We start from the raw sequence: 18,950 nt of genomic DNA, 5'->3' as shown, positions 1-18,950 counted from the left end.
TTAGGTTTAGGCTGATAACCGCCCTCATGGATAAACATGGTAATACTGGAGCTAATACTTTCCATCAAGCATGGGCCTCTGGAGTGTGCACATCTCAGACTAACGAGAAAGTCCATGACAACATTTCCAGACGTCCACTTAATGTGACTACTTTGGCAACTTTTAGAATGATTAGTACGTGTTGGAATTGTCTCAAAGATGATTTTAATGTTTTAATGAAGTGGCATCTTGTATTGTGATAAGTAAACATCACAAAAGCTTGCAGAGTAGATAAAACAGAGACAAGACAGGTCACCTAGTGCATCCAATGTGTGTGTGTGTTACAGTGTGTGTGTGTGTTACAGAACAACAGTATAAAGTTGAGCAGCTGCCTCAGTTGGATCAGGGACGGCTGCTGCACGTCTCTCAACGAGTTCAGCTCTGAATTAATGATTCCATAAACTTTTCAGTTGTGGAATTGGACAAATAGGTTGTTGGATGTTAAATGTAACAATAATATAATAATAATGATATTATATATGTGAAAATTCAGTTTCTCCATCCCTCTCACTTTTCTTCTTCCAGCTCTGCACATTAGTTCAGACATGAACAACAACAGTGGGACTCCCTCCTACTTTGAGTTCACTGTGTTCTCAGACTACGGCTCCCTCAGATATCTTTTCTTCTGTCTCTGTCTGTTGATCTACATGACTATAATCTCTGCTAATCTTGTCATTGTTCTCACAGTCTGTGTGGAGAAGTCTCTGCATCAGCCCATGTATATTTTCATCTGCTGTCTGTCTTTAAACTCTCTGTACGGCTCAGCCGGCTTCTTCCCCAGGTTCCTGATGGACATACTGTCTGACACTCACTTCATCTCACGTCCGTCCTGTTTTATTCAGATGTATGTTATTCACACGTATGTAGGTCATGAGATGACTCTTCTCACTGTCATGTCCTATGATAGATTAGTTGCTGTTTGTCAGCCTTTACACTATCACAGGAAAATGACTTTTAGGACGGTGCTGTGTCTTCTGGTTTTTGCTGTGTTACACCCTGTGTGTATTTTGATCTATTTCTTCTATTTGTCCATCAGTTTAACTTTGTGTGTAAATAAATTACCAAGGACTTTTTGCACTAACTGGGCTGTGGTTCAGTTGTCCTGTGTGGACACCACATTGATCATCACAGGAATCCAGTTTGTTGCAGTGACTTCGATCTTCACCCTCCTGTTCTTTGTCCTGTACACCTACCTGCGTATTCTGCTTGTTTGCAGGAGAAGTTCATCTGAATTCAGAGGAAAGGCGTTACAGACCTGTCTGCCACACATAGTAACCGTTGTGAATTACTGCATTTCAATATGCTGTGACATATCACTTAATCAGTTCAAGGCTGATGAAGTCAATCCATTTGTCATTGTTGTTCTATCTGTGGAGTTTCTGATCGTTCCTTCCGTCACTAACCCTCTGGTTTACAGCCTGAATCTACCTCAGATCAGAGCAGTGATTGTTAGATTTATCAGGATACGTGCGTTTGTTCTTCCTACATAATTCAAAGATCCAACAAACACAGGAAGAAGCTAACAAAGTTTTGAGTCTCTATAATATCATATCTTCAGAAACTGTACAGATATTTTGCTTGTTCAATTAGTTTTAGTTAAGTTAAAAAGTGAATAAATGTAAAACCCACCTGCTCTACGTTCATTACATCAATTAGAAAAACCCTAAGTACTCATTTTTTAATTGTAACTTGCCTTCTAATCCCTTATGTATGTAACAACTCATATATTTCAAACCTTTGATGAGAAATAAATCATACTATGTGCCATTTGTCTGTCTGATTATTAGAAAAATAAATGAAGTAATTCTTATTTTCTAAAATTAAGTTAATTTATTATTATTTTTCCCCTGAGCATTTTAAAAGTTAACCTGCATCATTAAGCTATGTCTTGTATTATGTCGTATTACACTGTGTGATATTATATAATACTTTGTTTTATTACTTTATACAGTATTTTAAAGTTCTATGCTACTTGGTAAAAATCAAAGTTATTGTTTCTGAATGATCACAGTTACCACTCAGCACATCATAAATCTGTGTGATTGCAATGAGCTCAGTTAGTTTTTCTCCGGTGAAGTTTAATTTATATACTTGAAGTATTTGTTGAACAAAAGCATCAGTTTCAAACTGTGCATTTTGAAACCAGCCTTAGTCTTGAGACAGTGTCAACTCTCAAACAATGTTTGCAGGAGCTGTTTTAACCAACAAGGTCAGGGCCTGTTTATCATATTACCAACAATAATGGCCAGATGTAATTCTAGTAAATGAAGTATTTAAATCGGTTATCCCCCGTCCAAACCACAATACTGAAACACCATCAGGCTTTAATACACCCATAACAAGTTGGACTGGCTAGGTGGACATTTGTAACAGTATTTATAACTCTGGTGATATCAATCTAATTTTTTTCATTTTAAAATGTATATTTCATGTGTATTTATGTTTGCAGTCATTGCAAATGTCATTTATTTAAAACTAGAAATCAAGTAGACTACACTCAGCTTTTCTCTCAGTTTCCTCTGGGACGCCATCAAGATGAACCCAGCACCTTGTAAACACCAAAGTGGGGCCAGGAACTGGTAACTGATCGCAGGAGCTCATACATGTTGCTAATAATACTTCCACATTTGCTGAAATCTCAAAACTAACAGGGACAAATATGAATGAGAAAATGAAAGATTTTTATGTGACCAAGGTTTGGTGGTTCAAGTTAGGATCTTATTTTTCAGTGTATGATTTGTAACTGTACATTCGTGGACTGTTTTGTTGCAGTTTATGTGTCTGTTCAGACTCATATTCATATATCACTTCATCCATGAGTCTCAGTGGTCGTTGTAGCAGATGTAACAAAGTTCCTTTAAGTTGTTTCTGAGAAACTGTGTTGACAACAATGGGACAGACATTAAAAAACTTCAGGACATGTCCTCCTTCTGAGTCATACGACTTACAGAGTTTTGCTGCATAATCCAGTTGTGTTTGAGCTTCAGTTCACAGGCTGTGGTTCTTCTGGGATGGAGCTCATTTCTACCAGTGTCTATCAGATAGTGGAGTCATAATAAATGACCTTTCATTATTGTTGCCACCAATTGTTAGTTAGATTGAGGCTGTGGTAGCTTGTTGAATGTTGTAACTGAAGAGGGAAGATTCCTTTTTCCCACCAGCCTAGCTTGTATCTGTTAAAAGGGGCTTAAAGGGCAACTTCTGGACCGGCTCCCTCCCAGCAGTCACCATAGAGCTATGATGAGAAACCTCCTGAAAGCATCAGTGAAGAGGATTTGAGTTTGATGTATGAGAGGAATCATTGGTTGGAAGCTAGCTAGCTGTCAAGTAACTGGAAACGTTCAGACACGTCCTTTAAACTGTGCTGGACTTCTGTAACTCTAAATATAAATGTAGATGATGACAGCATTAGTACAAATAGGGATAAATTAGGCTAACATCAGTTATCCCAAAGTGAGACCTGTTCCCAGGGCATGTTGGACTACGGCAGGGCTTCCCTTTGACTCTGGCTCTGTTCAATATTGTCATGGACAGAATTTCTTGATGCAGCCAGGGACCAGAGGGAGTCTGGTTTGGGGACCAGGAACCTGTTGGCCTCATCAAACCAAGACCTTTAGCATGTTGGACCATTTAAATTAGATTATATTCAACTTTATTGTCACCACACATGTTCAAGTACAAGGCAACAATATCCAGTTTAGCATCTAACCAGAAGTGCAATAAGCAGGAAAGTGCAGAATATACTGTACGTGTCTATGATGTGTACTCGGTTTGCAGCAGGATAAAGTTTAAGAAGTGGCTAGGATGATAATTAGCACTTCCAAATCTGAGGCCACAGTTCTCCACCATGAAAGGTGGCCTGAGATCCAAGTGGGTGAAGGAAGGATGGCGCGTGAGACCGACAGCTAGACCAATACATCGACAGCAGCAATGCAGTCAATGCACAGGATTAGATGAATCTAAGTTACTACTCTCATCTATGGTCATGAGCTCTTGGTCGTGACCGAAAGGACTGGGTCCCAGACACAAGTGGCCGAAATGAGTTTCCTCTGCAGGTTTACAGATAGGGTCCGAGATAGTTTGGAGTAGAATCACTGCTCCTCCACAAAGAGAGGAGCCAGCTTAAGTGGCTTGGGCATCTGTCCTACCAGGAGGGGACCCTGGGGAAGACCCAGGACAAGGGTAGTAGGAGGAACTATGTCCCTCAACTGGCCGGGAAACACCTTGATATTCCCTTGGAAGATCTGGAGAAGGTCTCTTGAGAGAGGGAAGTCTGGGCATAGACTGCTGTTCCTGCAGCTCAGCCCTGGATAAGTGAAAGAAGGTGAATGCATGGATGGATGAATGGATGGATGGATGGATGGTCCTAAAATTGCTGTTCAGTGGCTTCATCAGTTCAGTTCAGGGCGAAATGTCTTCAAGGACTTAAAACACATCCTGCTGTCGTGCTAGTTGATGCTGAAGACTCTGAAGCTGATGTGGTGCTTCAGCAGTCTAAGTTAATCAAATCAAGTGGCTCTTCCAGCCGTCATCTTTACACAGGTCTACAACAAGTCGTTGGTTGTGTGAAGGTTCCAGACTCCACAAAAAGTCCCACAATACCTGCTCCAATAAAATCCGCCATCATACCACTTAATGACTTCCGACTTGCCGCCCTCACTAGATCATTGAAACTTGTAGAAGCTAATAGAGAAGCTGCTTCTCCTCTGTTGTCTCAGAACATAGCACAGTGTAGATAGATTTTTTTCATAAATTAGCATATGATGGATATCATGGTGGACAGAGGCGATTTGTTGCAGGCTTTATGTCTGTGTGGGGGCCGTTGGTTAGGAATACACTTTACACACTTTTCTATTCCTTCTGGACCTGTGTGCACATGTGACTTCTCTTAGTGTGACAGAAAACAGGATAAGGTAGGATCAACTGCCTCAGTGTGAATAGATCAGGGAGGTAGCTGGACATCTCTTATCTAAAAGACGTCTTGGACAGTTAAGTTGACTAGTTCAGTGTTAGCTGATGGATTTCTAGCAGATTTAGTGATTCCACTCTTTGTCCGTTGTGAACTTGGACATGTAGGATTCAACATCTCAGATGACAAATGTTACATTTCAGGTTAATTGTTCCTCTGACGGTTTTCTTCGTGCACATTTCAGTCCATCTTCTTGAACTATGTGATATTGATTTCTTTGCAGCTCAGGATTCAAACATCAACACAGCATTATATTGTTGCATGTTGGATTTTAACTTGGAACATTGTTAATTTTTATCTCCTGTCCCTTCATCACTCTGACTCTTCACACTTTTCTTCTTCCAGCTCTGAATTAATGATTCCATAAACTTTTCAGTTGTGGAATTGGACAAATAGGTTGTTGGATGTTAAATGTAATAATAATATAATAATAATGATATTATATATGTGAAAATTCAGTTTCTCCATCCCTCTCACTTTTCTTCTTCCAGCTCTGCACATTAGTTCAGACATGAACAACAGTGGGACTCCCTCCTACTTTGAGTTCACTGTGTTCTCAGACTACGGCTCCCTCAGATATCTTTTCTTCTGTCTCTGTCTGTTGATCTACATGACTATAATCTCTGCTAATCTTGTCATTGTTCTCACAGTCTGTGTGGAGAAGTCTCTGCATCAGCCCATGTATATTTTCATCTGCTGTCTGTCTTTAAACTCTCTGTACGGCTCAGCCGGCTTCTTCCCCAGGTTCCTGATGGACATACTGTCTGACACTCACTTCATCTCACGTCCGTCCTGTTTTATTCAGATGTACATTATTTACACGTATGTAGGTCATGAGGTGACTGTTCTCACTGTCATGTCCTATGATAGATTAGTTGCTGTTTGTCAGCCTTTACACTATCACAGGAAAATGACTTTTAGGACGATGATATATCTTGTGATTTTCACTGTGTTGTATCATGTATGTGTTTTAGGCTCTTTTTTCTATATGATCAACAAGTTGCCTTTGTGTGGAAATAAATTACAAAGGATTTATTGCACCCGCTGGTCTGTGGTTCAGTTGTCCTGTGTGGACCTAACTGTGATCAGCACAGCAGGACAGTTTATATCTGTGACAGTGATCTTTATCCCCCTGTTCTTTGTCCTGTACACCTACCTGCGTATTCTACTAGTTTGTAAGAGAAGTTCATCTGAATTCAGAGGAAAGGCGTTACAGACCTGTCTGCCACACATAGTGACATTTGTGAATTATTGTATCTCAGTGTTCTGTGACATTTCATTGAATCTATTTAAGATAAATGAAGTCAATCCATTTGTCATTGTTGTTTTATCTCTGGAGTTTCTTATCATTCCTCCCATCAATAACCCTCTAGTTTACGGCCTGAATCTGCCTCAGATCAGAGCAGTGATTATTAGATTTATAAGAATGTACAAAATAGTTCCTCCAACATAATTTGAAGACTCAAAACTTGCATAGAAAGAAACAGGCAGAAGAAAGTTAGTGAAACATGTTACCACATGTGCTTGTACAATATCATAAGTCCATCATATAAATGATAGTATAAAAGTAAAGTAAACAGTACCACATTTAGATTTAATATGAAAAAAATTTAACTTTATTAATCCCAGAAGTATGCTGCTTCCTCTCTGGTGGGGGGGGGGTATCTGCACAACTCCAGAACCTTGAATCATGTAGGCTGACCTCTCCCACCTTGGACCAAAACAATTCACCTCAAGAACTTTCTTCTTGACTGGTGTTGGCCACATCAACAGGACCCAGTTTCCGGCCTACTGACACATGTTCTGGCCCCACAGCCCCCTCCCACTGTGCCTCCAAATATGTTGCTAGTGCATTAGGTCTCAGGGCCTTCCTCCATACCCCGGTACTCTCTGTATCCATGCCCACTGTGTGTGAATGTGTTTTTGAATGTGCTCTGCTGTGGCTGTTTCTCCAGCCAAGGTTGAAAAACTTTATACAGTCAAGTTTGTAAGTAACACAACCATGTTTTTGGATGTTGGCTGTAATTTCTGAATAGTTAATATCACACTTTTGTCAAACCCCTTGAATTAAAGTCTTGACTTTGCTCACATCTTGAGTGTTTTATTTCAAATGATGGTGTACAGAGGACACGTCCTCTAATATAATGGCACTATTAGTGGCTTCTGTGTGACTACTCTGAGGTGTTGACCTCAACAGCTCAGCTGATCACCAACTAATGTTAAGATTTAAAGGTTATTCACTTTTAATAATTCAGTCTGGAAGTAACAAATGCATGGACTAGTTTTTCAGCATCACTTTGGACAGGATGCTCCTTCTTCTTCTTCTTTCGGCTTTTCCCATCAGGGGTCGCCACAGCGAATCATCCTTTTCCCCCTCACTCTATCATGAACATCTTCTACCCTAACACTAGCCAACCTCATGTCCTCTGTTAAGACATCCATATATCTCCTCCTTGGTCGTCCTCTTGTCCTCCTGCCTGGCAGCTCCTTCTCCAACATCCTTCTACCAATATATTCACTATCCCTCCTCTGAACATGTCCAAACCATCTCAGTCTGGCCTCTCTGACTTTGTTGCTAACTCAGGCAACGTGAGCCGTCCCTCTGATGTACTCGTTCCTTATTCTGTCTAACCTGGTCACTCCTAAGGAGAACCTCAACATCTTCATCTCTGCTACCTCCATCTCAGCCTCTTGTCTCTTTCTCACTGCTACCGTCTCTAACCCATAGAGCAGAGCTGGTCTCACCACTGTCTTGTACACCTTTCCTTTGAGTCTTGCTGACACTCTTTTGTCACACAACACTCCTGACACTTTCCTCCACCCGCTCCAACCTGCCTGCACTCTCCTCTTCACCTCTTTTCCACACTCCCCATCACACTGAACTGTTGAACCCAAGTACTTAAACTCCTGTACCTTCTTCACCTCAGCCCCCTGTAACCTAACGCTTCTACCTTGATCCCTCTCGTTCAGACACATGTATTCTGTCTTACTACGACTGACCTTCATGCCTCTTCTTTCCAGAGCAAACCTCCACCTTTCCAGCTGTTCCTCCACCTGCTCTCTACTCTCACTGCAAATCACAATGTCATCCGCAAACATCATTGTCCAGGGAGATTCCTGTCTGACCTCATCTGTCAGCCTGTCCATCAACATAGCAAACAAGAAGGGACTCAAAGCTGATCCTTGGTGTAGTCCCACCTCCACCTTGAACTCCTCTGTCTGACCTACAGCACATCTCACCACCGTCATACTTCTCTCATACATGTCCTGGACTACTCTGACGTACTTCTCTGCCACTCCCGACAACCTCATACAGTACCACAGCTCCTCCCTCGGCACCCTGTCATACGCCTTCTCTAAATCTACAAAGACACAATGCAGCTCCTTCTGACCATCTCTGTACTTTTCCATCAACATTCTCAAAGCAAAAATGGCATCAGTGGTGCTCTTACGGGGCATGAAACCATACTGCTGCTCACAAATCTCCACCTTCTTCCTAAGCCTGGCTTCCACTACTCTTTCCCACAGCTTCATTGTGTGGCTCATCAACTTTATTCCTCTGTAGTTGCTGCAGTTCTGCGTGTCACCCTTGTTCTTAAAGATCGGAACCAGAACACTTCTCCTCCATTCCTCAGGCATCTTCTCACTCTCTAGAATCCTATTGAACAAACTGGTTAGAAACTCCACTGCTGTCTCTCCTAAGCACTTCCACACCTCCACAGGTACGTCATCAGGACCAACAGCCTTTCCACTCTTCATCCTTTTCAGAGCCTTCCTAACCTCATCCTTTCCAATCTCTGCTATTTCCTGCTCCACAACATCCACATCTTCCTCCCTTCTTTCCCTCCCTTTTTCCTCGTTCATCAGCTCCTCAAAATACTCCTTCCATCTTTTCTGCACACTCTCCTGGGTTGTTAGCACCTTTCCGTCTCTGTCCTTAATCACCCTTACCTGTTGCACATCCTTCCCATCTCTACCTCTCTGTCTGGTTAGCCTGTACAAGTCCTTCTCTCCTTCCTTTGTGTCTAACCTGTCATACAGCTCATCGTAAGCTTTCTGTTTGGCCTTTGCCACCTCCCTCTCCCACTCTACGCTGCGCTTCCTTGTACTCCTGTCTACTTTCCTCAGTTCTTTCTACATCCCACTTCCTTCTAGCTAACCTCTTCCTCTGGATGCATTCCTGTACTTCCTCATTCCACCACCAAGTCTCTTTACCTTCTTTCCTCTTTCCAGATGACACACCTAGCACCTTCCTACCTGTTTCCCTGATAACCTCTGCTGTAGTTTCCCAGTCATCTGGAAACTCATCCTGACCACCCAGAACCTGTCTCAACTTCTGTCTGAATTCCTCACAAGTTTCTTCATTCTTTAACTTCCACCACTTGGTCTTCTTCTCTGTCTTCCCTCTCTTCTTCTTCCTGACCTCCAGAGTCATCTTACACACCACCATGCGGTGCTGTCTGGCTACACTCTCTCCTACCACCACTTTGCACTCACTAACCTCTCTCAAATGACCTCGTCTACATAGGATGTAGTCCACCTGCGTACTCCTACCTCCACTTCTGTATGTCACTCTATGTTCCTCTCGCTTCTGGAAGTAAGTGTTGACTACAGCCATTTCCATCCTCTTAGCAAAGTCCACCACCATCTATCCTTCCAGATTCCTTTCCTTCACACCAAACCTGCCCATCACCTCCTCATCACCTCTGTTGCCCTCACCAACATGCCCATTGAAGTCTGCTCCAACAACAACTCTCTCTCCTCTGGGGATACTCTCTATGACCTCATCAAACTCACTCCAGAATCTCTCCTTCTCTTCTAACTCACAGCCAACCTGTGGCGCATACCCACTGACTACATTCATCATCACCCCTTCAATTTCTAGCTTTAGGCTCATCACCCTGTCTGAGACTCTTTTCACCTCTAGAACACTGTTCACAAACTCCCCCTTCAGGATCACTCCTACCCCGTTTCTCTTCCTATCAGCACCATGGTAGAACAGTTTGTATCCTCCTCCAATACTACATGCCTTGCTGCCCTTCCACCTTGTCTCCTGCACACACAGTACATCTACCTTCCTTCTCTCCATCATGTCTGCCAGCTCTCTGCCTTTCCCTGTCATTGTGCCAACGTTAAGAGTCCCTATTCTCAGATCTATGTCCCTGCCTTTCCCCTTCTCTCTCTGACCACGAACCTTCTGCCTACCCTCTTTCTTCGACCAACAGTAGTCAAATTTCCACCGACACCCTGTAGGTTAACAGCATCGGTGGCGGTCGTTGTTAACCCGGGCCTCGACCGATCCGGTATGAAAGTCTTGTGGATGATTCGCATGGTTATTTTCGCAATTGTTACGCCGGATTCCCTTCCTGACGCAACCCTCTCTATTTATCCGGGCTTGGGACCGGCACAGAAATCACTGGCTTGCAACCCCTGTGGCTAGATTTGGACAGGATGCTCCTAATTTTAACAATGTTCCTCAGGTGGAAGAAGACGGTTTTAGAGATTTCTTTCATGTATGAAGTAAAGGAGATCTACTGAGCAGAGTGTTTGTTCTCCCCCTGTCTGTGTGGGTTTTCTCCAGGTACTCCTCTTCCCACCATCTAAAGACATGCATGTTAGGTTTATTGCTTAATTGCCCATAGACGCGAATGTGAATGTCTCTATATGTCAGCGCTGTCTTTTGCCCAGTGACAGCTGGGAAAGGCTCCATCACTCCTGTGATCGTTAAGGGGTTAGGATGATAAACAAGTTAGTGCCAGTCCTTTAACCTTTTAAGCCCTAAGCCTATTTGTAGGCCTCTGCTTAGAATTCCCATAACCATAATAAAATAAATATATCTCTGCAAACAATGCCACTAACCCTATCTATTTGAATCTAAGCTCTACCAAGATGATTCTAGAGAAGAGCTTATTGTCTGAAGCTATAGGCTGTGGCACACCATGCTATGGGTTGGTCATTTTCAGCTGACTGATCATGGTGGCAACCTACATTTCTGCGATGCGGATGACACACAGCTCTTCCTGTCCTTTCCACCTGATGACCCCACTGTCTCCTCTCGCATCTCTGCCTGTCTCCATGACATCTCTGCCTGGATGAGAGAAAGATACCTTCAACTTAACATTCACAAGACTGAAGTTCTAGTCTTCACTGCCAGACCTTCAACTCAACACAACATCAGCATTAACATTGGATCTGAGGTGATTGTCCCCACTAAGAGGACCAGAAACCTGGGGGTCAGCATTGATGACCAGCTGACCTTCACGGAACACATTGCCACAGTCCCTAGGTCATGTAGATATGCCCTCCACAACATCAGAAAGGTCAGAGCCTACATGATGGAGTACAAGACCCAACTCATTGTACAGGCGTTGATCTTATCTTGCCTGGATTACTGCAATGCACTGCTGATGGGGTTACCGGAATCCACGACCAAACCCCTCCAGATGATCCAAAATGCAGCAGCACGCCTCATTTTCAATCAACCAAAAAGGTCTCATGTCACACCGCTCTTCAGATCTTTGCATTGGCTTCCTGTGGCTGCAAGGATCAAGTTCAAAGCTTTTGCACAGTAGACACCAAGCAAAACTCTTCAGCTTAGAGATTCCACGATGGTGGAATCAGCCACCTCACTTTCAATATTTAAAAAACTGCTGAAAACAGTTCTTTGCACTTTTCTGCTCTCTTGTTCTCACATCTCGTGAAACAGAAACACTTTTTTGATAACACTTTGATGCTTTTCTCTTTGACTTAGATTGTTTGCTTGCCTTGTTCCTCACCTTTAAGTTGCTTTGGATTTAAGCGTCTGATAAATGACTAAATGTAAATGTACAGCAGCCACATAATTATTTATAATTATAAATTAAAATAAAATGACAAGAACCATTTGACTCAGTTCACTGATTATTCTCAATGACAGTTTTTTTAATTTAATTATTTTAGGCTGGTAATTGCACTAGATGCAAATCATTGTTAATATTTTAGAAAATGATCTGCCTTATCTCTTACAGTACTTGTTACTAGGGAGGCAGTATGTTTTGTTCTGCCTGAACCACATGTACAACTTCTGCGTACACGTGACTGCTATTAGTGTAGACGAGAAACAGGATAAAAGCTGATCAGCTGCCTCAGTTATATTTGCTGCACGTCTCCTGTGTAAAAGACTCTAACAGTTAACACCAGCTGGTTCATTTAAGTGAAAATCTAGTGATTCTAAACAAATGTAATCCATGTGTAGGATGTTGGATAATGAATCAAATATTTAATCAGAACATTAAAATGTTCTGAGTTAATGTTGAACTGACTGAGTGTGCACATTTTGAAATTGAATTGTTTGTAGCTTGTATTTAAACTCTGAACCTTGTAACTTCTCACTTTTCTTCTTCCAGTTCTGCACATTAGTTCAGACATGAACAACAACAGTGGGACTCCCTCCTACTCTGAGTTCACTGTGTTCTCAGACTACGGCTCCCTCAGATATCTTTTCTTCTGTCTCTGTCTGTTGACCTACATGACTATAATCTCTGCTAATCTTGTCATTGTTCTCACAGTCTGTGTGGAGAAGTCTCTGCATCAGCCCATGTATATTTTCATCTGCTGTCTGTCTTTAAACTCTCTGTACGGCTCAGCCGGCTTCTTCCCCAGGTTCCTGATGGACATACTGTCTGACACTCACTTCATCTCACGTCCGTTCTGTTTTATTCAGATGTACATTATTCACACTTACAAAATGCATGAGTTGAATATCCTCACTGTCATGTCCTATGATAGATTAGTAGCTATTTGTCAGCCTTTACACTATCACAGGAAAATGACTTTTAGGACGGTGCTGTGTCTGTTGGGTTTTGCTGTGTTGCAGCCTGTGTGTATTTTGATCTACTTCTTCTATTTGTCCATCAGTTTACCTATGTGTGGAAATAAATTACAAAGGATTTATTGCACCATTTGGGCTGTGGTTCAGTTGTCCTGTGTGGACACAACTACAATCAGCATAGCAGGACAGTTTCTAGCTGTGACAGTGATCTTTATCCCCCTGTTCTTTGTCCTGTACACCTACCTGCGTATTCTGCTTGTTTGCAGGAGAAGTTCATCTGAATTCAGAGGAAAGGCGTTACAGACCTGTCTGCCACACATAGTGACATTTGTGAATTATTGTATCTCAGTGTTCTGTGAGGTTTCACTGAGTCAATATGAAGTTGATCAAGTACACATGGTTGTTGTTATTGTTTTATCTCTGGAGTTTCTGATCATTCCTCCCATCAATAATCCACTAGTTTATGGCCTGAATCTGCCTCAGATCAGAGCAGTGATTGTTAGAGTTATAGTGATACACAAAATGGGTGATTCTACATAATACAAAGACCCAACTCAGCAATGTTTTATCACAGTATGTTCTTCTATATCATAACCCCAACCTATGTAGAAATAATTTCCTTGCTTGTTTGCCATCTTACTATAATTCCCTCCACCACATGATCACCATCAATATCAGACTAAAGCTCAGATCTGAATTATATTGTGCAATAAATTTTTTATATAAATTCTCTACCCTGTATGTAATGACACATTTTCAAACCTTTTATGACAATTATATCATATAATGTGCAGCATTTCTGTGCAAATAAAAACAGTAGTAGTTGAACCTGATGAGCATTTTCTTCAACAACAATTAAGGATTTGAATTTGTATCTTGAATTTCGGTGCTGGTCATATAATTAGGATATCTTCAAAAAGTTGATATATTTCACTAATTCCATTCAAGAAGTGAAACTTGTATAATGTAAACATAAGTGTTTTTTTCTTTTAATTTTGATGATTAGAACTGACATCTAATGCAAAACCCAAATTCAGTATCTCAGAAAATTAGAATACTTAAGACAAATACAAAGAAAGGATTTTTATACACTCTAATCAGCTAATTAACTCAAAACACCTGCAAAGGCCTTTACATGGTCTCTCAGTCTAGTTCTGTAGGCTACACAATCATGGGGAAGACTTGACAGTTGTCAGTTGACAGTTGGGCTCTCATAACACCTGAGCAGTACCGCAGACTGATCGACTCCATGCCACGCCGCACTGCAACAAGTATTGAGTGCTGTACATGCTCATACTTTTCATGTTAATACTTTTCAGTTGGCCAAGATTTCTAAAGATCCTTTCTTTGTATTGGTCTTAAGTAATATTCTAATTTTCTGAGATTTTCTGAGATTTTGGGTTTTTTAGTTGTCAGTTCTAATCATCCATCCATTCTCATCCGCTTATCCGGGGCCGGGTCGCGGGGGGAGCAGCTTAAGCAGAGATGCCCAGACTTCCCTCTCCCTAGACACCTCCTCCAGCTCTTCCGGGGGGACACCGAGGCGTTCCCAGGCCAGCCGAGAGACATAGTCCCTCCAACGTGTCCTGGGTCTTCCCCGGGGCCTCCTCCCGGTGGGACAGGACCGGAAAACCTCCCCTACGAGGCGTCCCGGGGGCATCCGAAACAGATGCCCAAGCCACCTCAACTGGCCCCTCTCGATGCAGAGGAGCAGCGGCTCTACTCCGAGCTCCTCCCGGGTGACTGAGCTCCTCACCCTATCTCTAAGGGTGCGCCCAGCCACTCTGCGGAGGAAACTCATTTCGGCCGCTTGTATCCGCGACCTTGTCCTTTCGGTCATGACCCAAAGCTCATGACCATAGGTGAGGGTAGGAACGTAGACTGACCGGTAAATCGAGAGCTTTGTCTTTCGGCTCAGCTCCTTTTTCACCACGACGGACCGGTACACCGACCGCATTACTGCTGCTGATGCACCAATCCGTCTGTCAATCTCACGCTCCCTATTTCCCTCACTCGTGAACAAGACCCCAAGATACTTAAACTCCTCCACTTGAGGGAGGATCTCCCCCCCAACCTGGAGGGTGCAAGCCACCTTATGACGAGTGAAAAATCAAGGTCGGATACGTCGCCCGGATTGGCGTCACCGGGGCCCCACCCTGGAGCCAGGCCTGGGGTTGGGGCACGTAGACGAGCGCCTGGTGGCTGGGATCTCTCCCACGGGACCCGGCCGGGCGCAGCCCGAAGGAGCGACGTGGGACCGCCTTCCCGTAGGCCCACCACCTGCAGGAAGGCGCATAATGGGTCGGTGCAGTGTGGATTGGGTGGCAGCCGTGTGGAGGTGCCTCGACAACCCAATCCCTGGACAAAGAATCTGGCAATTGGGACATGGAGTTCTAATCATGAAAATTAATATATGAGTCTGTGTGGAATGAAGGTAAACATTATACAAGTTTGACTTCTTGAATGGAATTACTGAAATACAGTAATAATCTTAGCTTCTATGATAAAATACGCAGACTGGAAGGGTGTCTGGTTCCCAGACAACTGACATGGACCTTGTTGACCCGGGTTGTCCAAGCTGGTTTGACTCTTGTGTTTCTAACTCTCATTATACGAGGTAGACAGGTAGCATTAAGGGATTTGTCTAAGGGCCCACACTGGATATTGTCCTGTCAGGTCATTAAACCCTACCCTTCCAGTCTGCTTATTTTATTATAGCAGCTAAGATTATCAGGCACATGGATCAACACATGAGCAGTGCCCAGAAAGGAATTGGTAGTAACGCCAGGGGAGCAAAGCACCAGTTACTGGTAGACAAAGCAGTCACCAGAGACTGTAAGACCAGACATACCAACCTGTGCACTGCCTGGATTGACTACAAGAAAGCTTATGACTCAATGCCTAACACATGGATCATGGAATGCTTGGAACTGTACAAGATTAACAGGATGCTAAGAACCTTCATTCAGAACTCAATGGGAAACTGGAAAACAACCCTAGAGGCCAACTTCAAACCGATTGCCCAAGTCAGCATCAAGTGCAGCATATACCAAGGAGATGCTCTGTCCCCACTGCTGTTCTGCATAGGCCTGAACCCCCTCACCCAGATCATCACCAAAACTGGCTACGGATACCAACTACAAAATGCCCCCACGATCAGCCACCTCCTCTACATGGATGACATCAAGCTGTATGCCAAGAGTGAACGAGACATCGACTTCCTGATACATACCACCAGGATATACAGCCAAGACATCGGGATGTCATTCGGACTGGATAAGTGTGGTCGGATGGTAGCAAGGAGAGAAAAGGTAGTCAGAGCTGAGGGGATAGAACTACCAGAAGGAGAGATAGCGGATGTTGAGGATAGCTACAAGTACCTTGGAATCCCACAGGCAAATGGTAACCATGAAGATGCCACAAGCAAAACAGCAACCACTAAGTACCTCCAAAGGGTAAGGCAAGTCCTGAGAAGTCAGCTGAATGGGAAGAACAAAGTCCGGACGATCAACACCTACGCACTCCCGGTCATCAGAGGAGGAGATGGAAATCACTGAGATCAAGACAAGGAAGCTCCTGACAATGCATGGAGGGTTTCACCCCAGATCCAGCACCCTGAGACTGTATGCTAAGCGGAGGGAAGGAGGCCGAGGATTAGTGAGCGTCAAAGCCACTATCAAGGATGAAACAACTAAGCTTCATGAACACATCAGGAAGAAGGCCCCAACTGACGACGTGCTTAGTGAACACCTCACGCAACAGAAACCAGAGGAGCAAGGGAAGGAAGAGGAGGAACCCTCATGGAAGGACAAACCCCTGCACGGTATGTACCACTGGCAGAAAGAAGAAGTGGCTGATGTCGACAAATCTTACCAGTGGCTGGACAAAGCTGGACTGAAAGCCAGCACAGAGGCACTAATCCTAGCAGCACAGGAGCAGGTCCTGAGTACAAGATCGATAGAGGCTGGGATCTACCATACCAGGCAGGACCCCAGGTGCAGGCTGTGCAAAGATGCCCCTGAAACAATCCATCACATAACAGCGGGATGCAAGATGCTAGCAGGCAGGGCATACATGGAACGCCATAACCAAGTGGCCGGCATAGTGTACAGGAACATCTGTTATCCTGTATATAAAAACACACTTTTATGAGAAATAAGTAACAACAGTAGTTTTTTTCTTAATTTAAGGGACAAAATATGATTGGCAGGTGAGTCAGTCTGCCTGATAAACTGTTTTTTATTCTGTATTATATTAAACATATAAAACTTAAAAACGTCCTTTTTTTGTTTTCTTCACAACTGTAAAATTCATATGTAGTGACCGAACAGCAACATCAAATGCGCTTTAAACATCTAGTGGACATCAGTACAGACAGTCAGGCTCAGTAAAACCCAAAATGTATTTTAACCAAACACCTGAGGAAATTGTCTGAGGGCGCTCCACAGATCTCTGCTGAGGATTCACTGAGGTCAAACTGTTTAATCTCCTGTCTTTTGCTTCCATCTAGTGGCTTCTTTATGTTTCTGCAGCTTGTTAAAGAAGGTGAGCACTGAAGTGATTTGTTTCATGTGTGAACGTTTCCCCTGCACATTTGGATCACTTCATTATTATTATTATTCATGGAGATCATTCAGATCACCCACTCACACAGGTGCACATATTTACACCTGTGGACACTGAGCAGCTGTGGTTGGAATTAACGCACAGTAACTGTGACATGTTCTGTACAAAAGAAGACAAATAAATTATAGGTTTCAGTTTTAAATCAAATTTATCTCTTACATGTTTCATACAAAACTAAAGCTGCAGCTGTTGGAATCATTGTCACAGTGTCTTTGTTTCTGTGATGAGACACAAATGATCCTATAGACATGTGTTGGGTACAGTTCTCTCTTGTACCACTAGGTGGACGCAGAACTGTTGCAATTACAGTGTAACTCATGCGTCACTAGTGTGTGAGTGTGTGTGTGTGTGTGTGTGTGCTGTAGTAACTGGTTCTAAAGGTCCAGTCCAAGAAAGGACGGGCCAAATGGACAGCTTAGCATCACACACTATCTCTGTGATCCACTAGGACACGACCATCTCTCTGTGTTCCACTAGTACACGACCATCTCTCTGTGTTCCACTAGTACAAGACCATCTCTCTCTGTGTTCCACTAGGACACGACCATCTCTCTGTGTTCCACTAGTACACGACCATCTCTCTCTGTGTTCCACTAGGACACGACCATCTCTCTGTGTTCCACTAGTACACGACCATCTCTCTCTGTGTTCCACTAGTACACGACCATCTCTCTCTGTGTTCCACTAATACAAGACCATCTCTCTGTGTTCCACTAGTACAAGACCATCTCTCTCTGTGTTCCACTAGGACACGACCATCTCTCTGTGTTCCACTAGTACAAGACCATCTCTCTGTGTTCCACTAGTACACGACCATCTCTCTCTGTGTTCCACTAGTACACGACCATCTCTCTCTGTGTTCCACTAGGACACGACCATCTCTCTGTGTTCCACTAGTACACGACCATCTCTCTCTGTGTTCCACTAGTACACGACCATCTCTCTCTGTGTTCCACTAATACAAGACCATCTCTCTGTGTTCCACTAGTACAAGACCATCTCTCTCTGTGTTCCACTAGGACACGACCATCTCTCTCTGTGTTCCACTAGGACACGACCATCTCTCTGTGTTCCACTAGTACACGACCATCTCTCTGTGTTCCACTAGTACACGACCATCTCTCTGTGTTCCACTAGTACACGACCATCTCTCTCTGTGTTCCACTAGTACACGACCATCTCTCTCTGTGTTCCACTAATACAAGACCATCTCTCTGTGTTCCACTAGTACAAGACCATCTCTCTCTGTGTTCCACTAGTACACGACCATCTCTCTGTGTTCCACTAGTACACGACCATCTCTCTGTGTTCCACTAATACACGACCATCTCTCTGTGTTCCACTAGTACACGACCATCTCTCTGTGTTCCACTAGTACACGACCATCTCTCTCTGTGTTCCACTAGTACACGACCATCTCTCTCTGTGTTCCACTAATACAAGACCATCTCTCTGTGTTCCACTAGTACAAGACCATCTCTCTCTGTGTTCCACTAATACAAGACC

The 18,950-nt window shown here is 43.3% G+C and overlaps 3 protein-coding genes across 3 annotated transcripts; all 3 read left to right on the top strand.

Moving 5' to 3' along the window:
- Window positions 1-584: 584 nt before the first annotated feature.
- LOC113173242 (olfactory receptor 4E1-like) lies at window positions 585-4,301 on the top strand. The gene is made up of 2 exons (XM_026376642.1): window positions 585-1,487; window positions 4,191-4,301. Exons 1-2 carry the CDS (start codon window positions 585-587, stop codon window positions 4,299-4,301), a joined length of 1,014 nt encoding a protein of 337 aa, XP_026232427.1.
- A 1,218-nt stretch (window positions 4,302-5,519) lies between these two features.
- On the top strand, window positions 5,520-6,461 carry LOC113173241 (olfactory receptor 51I2-like). The gene has a single exon (XM_026376641.1). It carries the CDS (start codon window positions 5,520-5,522, stop codon window positions 6,459-6,461), a length of 942 nt encoding a protein of 313 aa, XP_026232426.1.
- A 5,952-nt stretch (window positions 6,462-12,413) lies between these two features.
- LOC113173240 (olfactory receptor 10J5-like) lies at window positions 12,414-13,358 on the top strand. The gene has a single exon (XM_026376640.1). It carries the CDS (start codon window positions 12,414-12,416, stop codon window positions 13,356-13,358), a length of 945 nt encoding a protein of 314 aa, XP_026232425.1.
- The last annotated feature ends 5,592 nt before the right edge of the window (window positions 13,359-18,950 follow it).

This window comes from Anabas testudineus, chromosome 21, assembly GCF_900324465.2.
Source record: "Anabas testudineus chromosome 21, fAnaTes1.2, whole genome shotgun sequence".
NCBI classification, from domain to species: Eukaryota; Metazoa; Chordata; class Actinopteri; order Anabantiformes; family Anabantidae; genus Anabas; species Anabas testudineus.
The sequence above is the reverse complement of the archived record's forward strand: the minus strand, read 5'-3'. Positions and strand labels throughout refer to the sequence as shown.

Bases quoted from the DNA above. Each gene is read 5' to 3' on its own strand.
- LOC113173242 (XM_026376642.1), top strand. From the start codon at position 585: ATGAACAACAACAGTGGGACTCCCTCCTACTTTGAGTTCACTGTGTTC. The intron at 1,488-4,190 runs GTTAGATTTATC...CTGTCCTACCAG, and splicing joins CTCAGATCAGAGCAGTGATT to GAGGGGACCCTGGGGAAGAC.
- LOC113173240 (XM_026376640.1), top strand. From the start codon at position 12,414: ATGAACAACAACAGTGGGACTCCCTCCTACTCTGAGTTCACTGTGTTC.
- LOC113173241 (XM_026376641.1), top strand. From the start codon at position 5,520: ATGAACAACAGTGGGACTCCCTCCTACTTTGAGTTCACTGTGTTCTCA.